Source organism: Mercenaria mercenaria, chromosome 1 (assembly GCF_021730395.1).
Source record: "Mercenaria mercenaria strain notata chromosome 1, MADL_Memer_1, whole genome shotgun sequence".
NCBI classification, from domain to species: Eukaryota; Metazoa; Mollusca; class Bivalvia; order Venerida; family Veneridae; genus Mercenaria; species Mercenaria mercenaria.
In genome coordinates, this window is record NC_069361.1 from 16,380,955 (window position 1) to 16,393,516 (window position 12,562).

The 12,562-nt window shown below is 37.7% G+C and overlaps 1 protein-coding gene across 1 annotated transcript in view; it reads right to left on the bottom strand.

Annotated features, from left to right (window-relative positions):
* Nucleotides 1-752: 752 nt before the first annotated feature.
* The window catches only part of LOC123544891 (uncharacterized), a 46,204-nt gene continuing 34,394 nt past the window's right edge, over nt 753-12,562 (bottom strand). Inside the window, exons 13-15 of the mRNA XM_045331018.2 lie at nt 11,575-11,685; nt 9,135-9,251; nt 753-7,351 (exon numbers count right to left, since the gene is read on the bottom strand). Of these exons, the coding sequence (XP_045186953.2) occupies nt 5,942-7,351; nt 9,135-9,251; nt 11,575-11,685 (1,638 nt within the window). The 3' untranslated portion in view covers nt 753-5,941. The remainder of the gene's footprint in view (nt 7,352-9,134; nt 9,252-11,574; nt 11,686-12,562) is intronic.

Here is a 12,562-nt window from a genome sequence, read left to right on the forward strand (position 1 = left end):
GATCACAAAAGCTCACCCTGTCACTATGTGACAGATGAGCTAAAAATAAAAAAACAAAAAATAAACATAACGTATTTGATATTCTGTGCTCAGCAGATGACTTCTGCTGTCATGAAGTCAAAGACCAAGTTCACCACATACTTAGTTAACTGGTGTACCTCAGATAGGCTAGATCATACAGTGAAATCATAGTACGGGGGTATACAGAAGTGAGCTTGTTGGTCGGTCTGTAAGGTCGGTCTGTCCGTCCGTCTGTTCTAACCTAAAATTTCAAGTTACCGAAGTCGAAATTTTGAGATACTTAACACAAAATTTCGAGATCCTAACTTCGAGCCTTATCCAGATGGTTTGACATAGCCCCGCCTGTTAATGTGGTACCTTCAAGCTTTCTCAGCTGACTTCACATCGCTCAAACCCTTTATGTGGCAACTTCAAGCCTTTCCTAGCTGACTTAACATCGCACACCCTATAAAGTGGTAACTTTGTGCCTTAATTACTCCGCTGATTTTACATCATGTGCTTACTTTGAGCCTTACCCGGCTGACCAAACCAAAGAATATTCAAGTTTGGTTGAAATTTGCACAGCAGTTTATGAGATTTTCTTTACAGAAATTGTGGATGACATATGGATGACGGACATCCTACAATCCTAAAAGCTCACCTTGTGCTCAGGTGAACTAAAACCTGGTGGAATAACTTTGTAACAGAGTATGTGAATCAAACAGTAATGATCTGTTTTGCAACAAAGCAAAATCAACAACTGCTGGATGCAAAAAAACACCTTTATTGTCACTGGTAACAAGCAGATCAAATGCCATAATCAACTAAAAATAACTCTTAACAAGAGGGCCATGATGGCCCTATATCGCTCACCTGTTATCATTGCACTTGAGGACAAGAAGGTCCTCAGAAAAAATATCTAAGTCCATAGGACCGTAACAACAAAGGGAAGAAATTTTAACCAGAAAGAAAAAAATTTTTTTACAAGGTACAGATATGTCAAAATACACCTAAAAATTGGAGGTACATCCATGTTGTACCACAGAAAAGTGGTCTCGGTTTTTCCCTACAGCCAATAATAAAAAAGTTACTAATATAAGCTATTTATAGTAACGTAAAAGGAAAGTAATTAAAAAAAAATTATTGTAAGTGAACAAAAGAAGGATCTGCCAAATAAATCTGTTGACATAAATGAAATTTCAGATCAGTATCTTCATTAGTTACAGAGATATACCCATTTTAATTTGAAATAAAGGGAGGTAATTTGACATAAAATCGGTCCATAGTTATCTACCCTCATTGGCTCAGTCCAACTAATGATAATAATGAAATTTCAAATAAGTCCTATAAGAACTTACTGAAATAAATCCATTTTGATTACAATCAGGGGAGGTAATCAGATACAAAATAACTCTGAACCTACGCTTGGATCTGATTTGTCATAGAATACAAGAATTATTGTTGTTGAAGTTATTTTGGAAGTTTGTATCAAATAAAACCGTAAATGAAGTCTCTATATGGCTGCAAAAGCTAAAATAGCCAATTTTGGACCTTTAAGGGGCCATAACTCTGGAACCCATGATGAAATCTGGCCAGCTCAAGAAAGGAACCAAGATCTTGTGGTGATACAAGTTGTGTGCAAGTTTGGTTAAAATCGAATCATAAATGAAGCTGCTATTGTGCAGACAAGGTCAAAATAGCTAATTTTGGCCCTTTCAGGGGCCATAACTCTGGAACCCATTAAGGGATCTGGCCAGTTTAACTAAGGAATCAAGATCTTATGGTGACACAAGTTTGATTAAATTCAAATCATAAATGAAGCTGCTATTGTGCAGACAAGGTCAAAATAGCTAATTCTGGCCCTTTCAGGGGACATACCTCTGGAACCCATAACGGAATCTCGCCATTTCAAGAAAGGAACCAAGATCTTATTGTTATACAAGTTGTGTGCAAGTTTGGTTAAAATCAAATCATAAATGAAGCTGCTATTGTGCAGACAAGGTCAAAATAGCTAATTCTAGCCCTTTCAAGGGCCATAACTCTGGAACCCGTAATGGAATCTGGCCAGTTCAAGAAAGGAACCAAGATCTTATGGTGATACAAGTTGTGTGCCAGTTTGGTAAAAATCAAATCATAAACAAGAGCTCGTCGAACACGAAATGCCCCCCTTGATGCATTCAGTAATTGCACAAGGAACAGAAATTATATGCTCACTGTAAACACAAATTCCTTTTCAGAACACAAAACTATGCAAGTGGTCCAAATTTGAAGCCTGTACCTTCAGAAATGTGGAAGTAGGTCACTAGGTCAATCTCAAGATCAATGTTCATTTCAGTACACAAAACTATGCTTGTGGTTCAAATTTGAAGGCTGTAGCTTGAGAAATGTGAAAGTAGGTCACTAGGTCAAAATCAAGGTCAAATTTTATTTTGGAACAAAAAACTATGCATGTGGTCCAAATTTGAAGCCTGTACCTTCGAAAATGTGAAAGTAAGTCACTAGGTCAATAACAAGGTCAAAGTTTTTTTCAGTACACAAACCTATGCATGTGATCCAAATTTGATGGCTGTAGGTACAGAAATGTGAAAGTAGGTCACTAGGTCAAGATCAGGGTCAACTCATGTCAAGGTTCATCTTGCCACTCAAAACTATACATGTGGTCCAAATTTGAATGATGTAAGTTATGGACATGAAGATTCTAAGTTTTTCCCTGTATAAGTCTATATGAACCATATGACCTCTGGGGCGGGGCCATATTTGACCCGAGAGGGATAACTTGAACAAACTTGGTAGAGAACCACTAAATGATGCTACATTACAAATTACCAAAGCCATAGTCTTTGTGGTTTGGACAAGAAGATTTTCAAAGTTTTTCCCTATATAAGTATATGTAAACCATGTGACCCCCACGGCGGAGCCATATTTGACCCTAGGGGAATAATTTGAATAATTTTAGTAGAGGACCACTAAATGATGTCATATACAAAATATCAAAGCCCTAGGCCCTGTGGTTTTGGACAAGAGGTTTTTCAAAGTTTTTCCTATATAAGTCTATATAAACCATGTGACCCTAGGTGTGGGGCCATATTTGACCCCAGGGAAATAATCTGAACAATCTTGGTAGAGGACCACTAGATTTTGCTACATACCAAATATCAAAGCCCTAGGCCCTATGGTTTTGGACAAGAAGATCAGAAACCATTTAACTGTTCCTGGCCAATGTAACCTTGACCTTTGGCCTAATGACCTCAAAATCAATAGGGGTCATCTGCTGGTCATGGCCAACCTAACTATCAAGTTTCCTGACACTAGGCCCAAGTGTTCTTGAGTTATTGCCTGGAAACCATTTTACTGTTCCTGGTCACTGTGACCTTGACCTTTGACATACTCACCTCAAATCAATAGGGATCATCTGCTGGTCATTACCAACCTCTCTATCAACTTTCGTGACCCTAGGCCTAAGCGTTCTTGAGTAATCATCCGGAAACCGTTTTACTGTTCAGGGTCACTGTGACCTTGACCTTTAACATACTGACCTTTAAATCAATAGGGGTCATCTGCTGGTCATTACCAACCTCCCTATCAACTTTCATGATCCTAGGCCCAAGTGTTCTTGAGTTATCATCCGGAAACCGTTTTACTATGCAGGGTCACTGTGACCTTGACCTTTAACATACTGACCTCAAAATCAATAGGGGTCATCTGCTGGTCATTACCAACCTCCCTATCAACTTTCATGATCTTAGATCCAAGTGTACTTGAGTTATCATCCGGAAACCGTTTTACTATTCAGGGTCACTGTGACCTTGACCTTTGACATACAGACCTCAAAATCAATAGGGGTCATCTGCTGGTGATGACCAACCTCCCTATCAACTTTCATGATCCTAGGCCCAAGCGTTCTTGAGTTATCATCCGGAAACGGATTGGTCTACATTCCGACCAACCGACCGACCGACCGACAGACCGACCGACCGACATCTGCAAAACAATATACCCCTCCTTTTTCAAAGGGGGGCATAATAAAGCTGCTATTGTGCAGACAAGGTCAAAATAGCTAATTTTGGCCCTTTCTGGGGCCATAACTCTAGAACCCATAATGGGATCTGGCCAGTTCAAGAAAGGAACCGAGATCTTATGGTGATACAAGTTGTGTGCAAGTTTGGTAAAAATCAAATCATAAATGAAACCACTATCGTGCAGACAAGAAATTGTTGACGCACGGACACATGCATGGATGGACTGATAAATGGCAAATTTGAATGATGTAAGTTATGGACATGAAGATTCTAAGTTTTTCCCTGTATAAGTCTATATGAACCATATGACCTTTGGGGCGGGGCCATATTTGACCCTAGAGGGATAACTTGAACAAACTTGGTAGAGAACCACTAAATGATGCTACATTACAAATTACCAAAGCCATAGTCTTTGTGGTTTGGACAAGAAGATTTTCAAAGTTTTTCCCTATATAAGTATATGTAAACCATGTGACCCCCACGGCGGAGCCATATTTGACCCTAGGGGAATAATTTGAATAATTTTAGTAGAGGACCACTAGATGATGTCATATACAAAATATCAAAGCCCTAGGCCCTGTGGTTTTGGACAAGAGGTTTTTCAAAGTTTTTCCTATATAAGTCTATATAAACCATGTGACCCTAGGTGTGGGGCCATATTTGACCCCAGGGAAATAATCTGAACAATCTTGGTAGAGGACCACTAGATTTTGCTACATACCAAATATCAAAGCCCTAGGCCCTATGGTTTTGGACAAGAAGATCAGAAACCATTTAACTGTTCCCGGCCAATGTAACCTTGACCTTTGGCCTAATGACCTCAAAATCAATAGGGGTCATCTGCTGGTCATGGCCAACCTAACTATCAAGTTTCCTGACACTAGGCCCAAGTGTTCTTGAGTTATTGCCTGGAAACCATTTTACTGTTCCTGGTCACTGTGACCTTGACCTTTGACATACTCACCTCAAATCAATAGGGATCATCTGCTGGTCATTACCAACCTCTCTATCAACTTTCGTGACCCTAGGCCTAAGCGTTCTTGAGTAATCATCCGGAAACCGTTTTACTGTTCAGGGTCACTGTGACCTTGACCTTTAACATACTGACCTTTAAATCAATAGGGGTCATCTGCTGGTCATTACCAACCTCCCTATCAACTTTCATGATCCTAGGCCCAAGTGTTCTTGAGTTATCATCCGGAAACCGTTTTACTATGCAGGGTCACTGTGACCTTGACCTTTAACATACTGACCTCAAAATCAATAGGGGTCATCTGCTGGTCATTACCAACCTCCCTATCAACTTTCATGATCTTAGGCCCAAGTGTACTTGAGTTATCATCCGGAAACCGTTTTACTATTCAGGGTCACTGTGACCTTGACCTTTGACATACAGACCTCAAAATCAATAGGGGTCATCTGCTGGTGATGACCAACCTCCCTATCAACTTTCATGATCCTAGGCCCAAGCGTTCTTGAGTTATCATCCGGAAACGGATTGGTCTACATTCCGAGCAACCGACCGACCGACCGACAGACCGACCGACCGACATCTGCAAAACAATATACCCCTCCTTTTTCAAAGGGGGGCATAATAAAGCTGCTATTGTGCAGACAAGGTCAAAATAGCTAATTTTGGCCCTTTCAGGGGCCATAACTCTAGAACCCATAATGGGATCTGGCCAGTTCAAGAAAGGAACCGAGATCTTATGGTGATACAAGTTGTGTGCAAGTTTGGTAAAAATCAAATCATAAATGAAACCACTATCGTGCAGACAAGAAATTGTTGACGCACGGACACATGCATGGATGGACTGACGACGGACGAAGGGTGATCACAAAAGCTCACCTTGTCACTATGTGACAGGTGAGCTAAAAACAGTATCAAAAGTATTCTTAGAACTGTTCAATATAACCTAAACTCAATTCAGCCATTCTCCAAATTCAATCAAAACATCATTAAACAAGTCATCCAAAGCCTGAACATTTTCTCTACCAGGATGTTTATTTTCAACATTAGAGCTCTTAATTTTATCATCATTTTCTACACTAGTAGTTTCCTTTTCCTCAGCTATTTCCATTCCTTTGTCAGGAGTGATTTTAATATGTTGCTTTGCATTTCCATGTAGATGATTGCTTTGTTTGTCTTTTACAATGCTATCACTTTGCAGAAGTGAATCTTTAATGGTACATTCTGATGCTTTGGACAGTTTATATTGAAATTTGTTCGTGAACTTCTGAGATTTTTCCAAACTGACTACTTCATCAACAAAATTTGAAACTACTTCAAAAGTTGGACCAAAGTCCTCAGAGTTTATTAATTCAGAATCATAATTAGATACATTTGATTGTGTTCTAAATATGGCCAAGTCCTTGTCTCTTACAATTTTTTGCAAGTTTAACACTGCTTCAGTTTTATCAACTTCTTTATTGCAGTCTGATGTAGGAACTAACCTGTCAACACTGGACTTTATTACATCTTGGTTATGCTGAACATTAGAGTAAGAATATGGATGAAGACCAACAACACTGTTCAAGCAGAAACTTTCTGGAAATCTACTATTTGGGACTTGGCTATCTGAGACTTTTTGTAAATGGTTTTCAGGTAGACATGGGTCTTCCTCACTGACTTGGGGACTTGATTGCCCTATTCTAACTTCACCTGCCAGTTGCTGGAATGGAGAGACATCTTTCATCCCCTGCGTGATCTTCGAGATATCAGGTGTCATGTCCATACCAACCTCCTGGCTGTCCTCAACTAACTGGTGGAATGGAGATAGTTTTTCCATACCTACATCTGGACTGTCCACAACTAACTGATGGAACGGAGACACTTTTTCCAAACTAACCTCCTGGCTGCTCTCAACTAGCTGATGGAATGGAGCTGCTTTGTCAATACCTATATCAGGACTGTCCTCACCTAACTGGTGGAATGGAGACACTTTTTCCATGTCCTCAATGATCTTGAGTATTTCAGGAGTCCTATCAGGATTAACATGTATAGTTTCCAGTCTTTTATTGGAACTTTCATTATTTTGTTCAACTGTGTCAGAGTTTACACGATTCTGAGTTTTGGTTGTGCACCAAACTTTCAAAGTTTGGCCAGTGATAACGTCACAGTTTCCATTTCTATCTTTGTTCCTGCTGTCATAGTTATCATCTGACTTATCCTCCAGTGTAGTATTAGCTTCAATAACACTACCAGTAACTTCTACCTGAAATTCTCCTGTTTTATTCTGGTCTAATACTTCTGCCACTGCTGTCTCAACATCATGTCTTGTACCACAACTTAGACTTCCTGTGGAGACACCATGTAAATGCTGCCCACTTACCTGTAATACAAATCTGATGATTAATGTAACCTTTGACAAGCTGTGTCCAGCAGTTTGTGTATCAATGTGTTTTCACATGATGCAACATATATAACTGAACCAAAGAAATGTATACCATAATGACATTTACAGATATGAATATTTAGATGTAGCTGTAGTAACTCTGAAACATTTTTTTTTTTTGTAAAAGACGTTCTTTGTTGTAAATTTGTCTTATAAGTTCATTTATTTTTATGTTGTAACTGACATTCTGTTTAACTGGTGATAAACATCAAATATTCTCTTTTAGTTTTTGTCATTTGAATATAGGTAGTTTAAGGTTTCGATGGAGGACTTGAGAAACAAAAATCAAACAACACCAAATCATAGAAAGAAAGAGTTGTTTGACATGAAAATTGAACAGCATGTAAAACATGTATATTACTTTACGAAACAAGTGTCAGTATACTGATATAAACATTGAATTCCGGAAAAGGGCTGCCTAAAGGGGCTCCACTTCCGGACAGTTAAACGCCTTTAAAAACTCACCATTTTCAAAGAACTGTTACACATGTTTGTTTTGATGCATTTGCAATAGCGTGCGAGTGGTGAAATTTCACGTAACAAGGTGGAACATAGTTTTCAGCAATTGTTTATCTTTTTTTCTTTACAAATGGCATTCATTTTCAAAGGGAGACAACTTTTTCTCAAAGATTACTTAAAATAATCGGAAAAAGTTGTTTCCCTTTGAAAATGAATGCCATTTGTACTTAAAATAATCGGGAACAGTTGTCTCCCTTTGAAAATGAATGCCATTTGTAAAGAAATAAAGATAAACAATTGCTGAAAACTGTGTTCCACCTTGTTATTCGAAATTTCACCACTCGCACGCTATTGCAAATGCATCAAAACGAACATGTGTAACAGTTCTTTGAAAATGGTGAGTTTTTAAAGGCGTTTAACTGTCCGGAAGTGGAGCCCTTTTAGGCAGCCCTTTTCCGGAATTCAATGTTTATATCAGTATACTGACACTTGTTTCGTAAAGTAATATACATGTTTTACATGCTGTTCAATTTTCATGTCAAACAACTCTTTCTTTCTATGATTTGGTGTTGTTTGATTTTTGTTTCTCAATGCCTCCATCGAAACCTTAACTGTATACATTTTAGAAATAGACATGTCTGTTAAAGAAAATCTATCTACTTTAAGGTATTATGATTGCCCTTAGTCTGTTGTCAGTTATCCACTATACTCCTTATTTCAGTCTGAGGGTCACTGTGACCTCACCCTTTGAAGTACTGACCTTCATAATTATAGATGTAATCTACTGATTATGGACAATTATCTTATTAAGTTTAACTGCAGCACGTCTAAGCCATCTGAAGTGAATGAACAGAAACTTTTCTCAGTTTCAAGGTATCTGTGACCTTGACCTTAAACTTAATGACACATTAAAGATCTACTGACCAAAGAAAATCATCCTGTAAGTTTATCCACTGAAGGCTAAGCCACCATCAGTTATTAAACAAAAGCCATTTCAAATCTAAAGGTCCCTGTGCTCTTGATCTTTGCCCTAATGACCCCCAAAATAATGGCAGACTGTCACTGCCTACAGCCTTTCATCCTATTAAGTCTGACCACTCCAGTTTAAAACCCTGACCACTCTAGGTTGAAGTGTTTTCCAGTCATTGATTGGAAACCAACAAAGTATCTACTGGCCAACAGATGGACTTGCCAACAAACATATACAAAACAACACTATAAAATCATTATAAATCATCTGGGGAAAAAGTAAAGTAGAGACCTTAGAATGAGAGTAATATTTCTCCAAATGACCCGCCCACACTCCTGGATGTTTTCTCTGACTTATATCCATTAGTTTATGATTCATCTCAACTCCCAGTTCCACTGTATCAGTAACCTAAAAGAGAGATTTCAATTCAACTCCCAGTTTAACTGTATCAGTAAGCTAAACAAGAGCACCGCCTTGCGGGTGCTGACGCTCATCTGATTTTTTTTGTATAATAGAAATATTGTCCTACCCATGATTTTCTAAGTCTAAAAAGGGCCATCATTCTTGCAAAAAGCAGGATAGAGTTATGTTTCTTGATGTACAGTGTCCACTTATGATTGTGAAAAACTGTTGCAAGTTTTAAAGCAATAGCTTTGATAGTTTATGAGAAAAGTTGCCTTCAACATAATACTCAACCAAGAAAATGATTTTCTAAGTCCAAAAGGGGCAATAATTATTGCAAAAAGCAGGATGGAGTTATGTTGCTTGCTGTACAGGGTCAGCTTATGATGGTGAACAAGTGTTGCAAGTTTCAAAGCAATAGCTTTGATAGTTTAAGAGAAAAAGTTGACCTAAACATAAAACTTAACCAAGAAATCTGATATTTTCTAAGTCCAAAAGGGGCCATAAATCTTGCAAAAAGCAGGATGGAGTTATGTTTCTTGCTGTACAGGGTCAGCTTATGATGGTGAACAAGTGTTGCAAGTTTTAAAGCAATAGCTTTGATAGTTTAGGATAAAAGCTGACCTAAACATAAAACTTAACCAAGAAAACTGATTTTCTAAGTCCAAAAGGGGCAATAATTCTTGCAAAAAGCTAGATGGAGTTATGTTTCTTGATGTACAGGGTCTGCTTATGATGGTGAACAAGTATTCCAAGTTTCAAAGCAATAGCTTTGATAGTTTAGGAGAAAAGTTGACCTAAACATAAAACTTAACCAAGATATCTGATATTTTCTAAGTACAAAAGGGGCCATAAATCTTGCAAAAAGCAAGATGGAGTTATGTTTCTTGCTATACAGGGTCAGCTTATGATGGTGAACAAGTCTTCCAAGTTTCAAAGCAATAGCTTTGATAGTTTAGATGAAAAGCTGACCTAAACATAAAACTTAACCAGGCAACGCCGACGCAGACGCCGACGCCGACGCCGACAACCGCTCAAGTGATGACAATAACTCATCATTTTTTTTCAAAAAATCAGATGAGCTAAAAAGATATCTGTAAGTCTATGCTTCATTCAACTCCCAGTACCACTGTATCAGTAACCTAGAAGAGATTTAATAGTCTCTGGCTTATCTCAACTCCCAGTTCTGTTGTATAAGCAACCTAGAAAAGATACTTGTTAGTCTATAGTTCATCTAAACTTCTTCCTCTGCTGAATCAGTAACCTAGAAAAAGTATCTGTTCATCTAAATACCCACTTCTTCTGTATCAGTAACCTATAAAAGACTTTGGCTGTACAAGTCTAAGATTCAACTCAACTCCCACTTCTATTATATCAGTAATCTAGAAAACATACTTGAATTTAATCTAGGAGTATATAAATGACACTGAACCAAAATGGCTAAAAGATCTTTCCTCTGCAAATATTTGTAGCATGTAATACAAATGACTTTTAGTGCCTTGGAGAATTTTTTCCCCCAACTTTTTGACAAAAAGTTCCACAACTGCACTTTTTCTGCTTTAAACATAGTCAGTGATGTTACAAATCAACTTACTGATGCTTTAAAGGTATAACCCCCTTATTTGTATTAATGTTTTGACACAAAAATAATTTCTGAAAAATCTCTTAATAAAAAAATAAAAAAAATTCCGACCTACCTACCCTAATTATTTTTAGCATGTTACCGGAAACAAAGAATATTTTTTTTAGGCCTTATTAGACATGAAATAACAGCAGCTTTTCTTCAGGGTTCTTTGCTGCTAATCTTCTTGCAGATAGAACAATTGTTCTAAACTGTTCGCCTGGCCCACTTCATACACTGCATTTACTTTATCATTACTTCTTACTTAAATAAACTGACTTTTATGGCTAACCTTCATCCACAGTATATACTGCTCATTACTACTTACCTTCATCTATTGTACAGCAGTTGTTTTCAACTGCTCATTACTACTTACCTTCTTCTATTGTACAGCAGCTGTTTTCAACTGCTCATTACTACTTACCTTCTTCAGAAGGGCAGTGGTCTGCACTGTCAACACTGCTTACTTTCATGCACTTTAGGGTTGTTGTTTTGACATGTTCATCACTACTGTAGGGCAGTTGTTCTAAACTGCTCATTACTGCTTACCTTCCTATACTATCCTTTACTATAGGGCAGTTGTTCTAAACTGTACAGTATGGCTTACCTTCATTACTGTAAGCAGTCATTCTACATTGTTCATCACCGCTTTCTATCATAATTATACTGTAGATCAGTAATTGTTCTTAACTGCTCATTAATGCTTACCTTCATACACTGCAGTGCAGTTGTTCTAAACTGTTCATTACTGCTCATGGACACAATGTCTGTCACTGCCTTACATATACTGTTGATACTTCTTATCACTAATGCTCTATTCTGTAAATACATATCTGTACATATGTAACTGTGATATATAACTGTAAATATGTTACTGATTTTTTTATCATTAGAATACATCTTGGTATTTTTAACAACATCATTGACAATGAACAGTCACTGATTAGTTCACAACATGTGGTTCTTGCATATTCATAAAGCAGGTTAAACCATAACAAACTTAAACAGTCATCAATTAATTAACAATAAAGTGGGTCTTAAATGTACATAAATGTATACTGATTTTAAATCTAACCGACTGTAAACATTCATCAATACATCACAGTATGATGGTCCTAGAAGAAAATGCATGTATCCTCATCCAACTTCATTTAAATTGAAAGGTTTTGGATTCTCCCTATGCCATCTTATTGAAACTGAAAGGTTTTTGATTCTCCCTATGCCACCTTATTGAAATTGAAAGGTTTTTGATTCTTCCTATGCCACCTTATTGAAACTGAAAGGTTTTGGATTCTCCCTATGCCACCTTATTGAAATTGAAAGGTTTTCGATTCTCCCTATGCCACCTTACTGAAACTGAAAGGTTTCGATTCTCCCTATGCCACCTTACTGAAACTGAAAGGTTTCGATTCTCCCTATGCTGAAAGGTTTTCTTTTCTCCCTATGCCACCTTATTGAAATTGAAAGGTTTTCGATTCTTCCTATGCCACCTTATTGAAATTGAAAGGTTTTCGTTTCTCCCTATGCCACCTTATTGAAATTGAAAGGTTTTCGATTCTCCCTATGCCACCTTATTGAAATTGAAAGGTTTTCGATTCTCCCTATGCCACCTTACTGAAACTGAAAGGTTTTCCATTCTCCCTATGCCACCTTATTGAAATTGAAAGGTTTTCCATTCTCCCTATGCCACCTTATT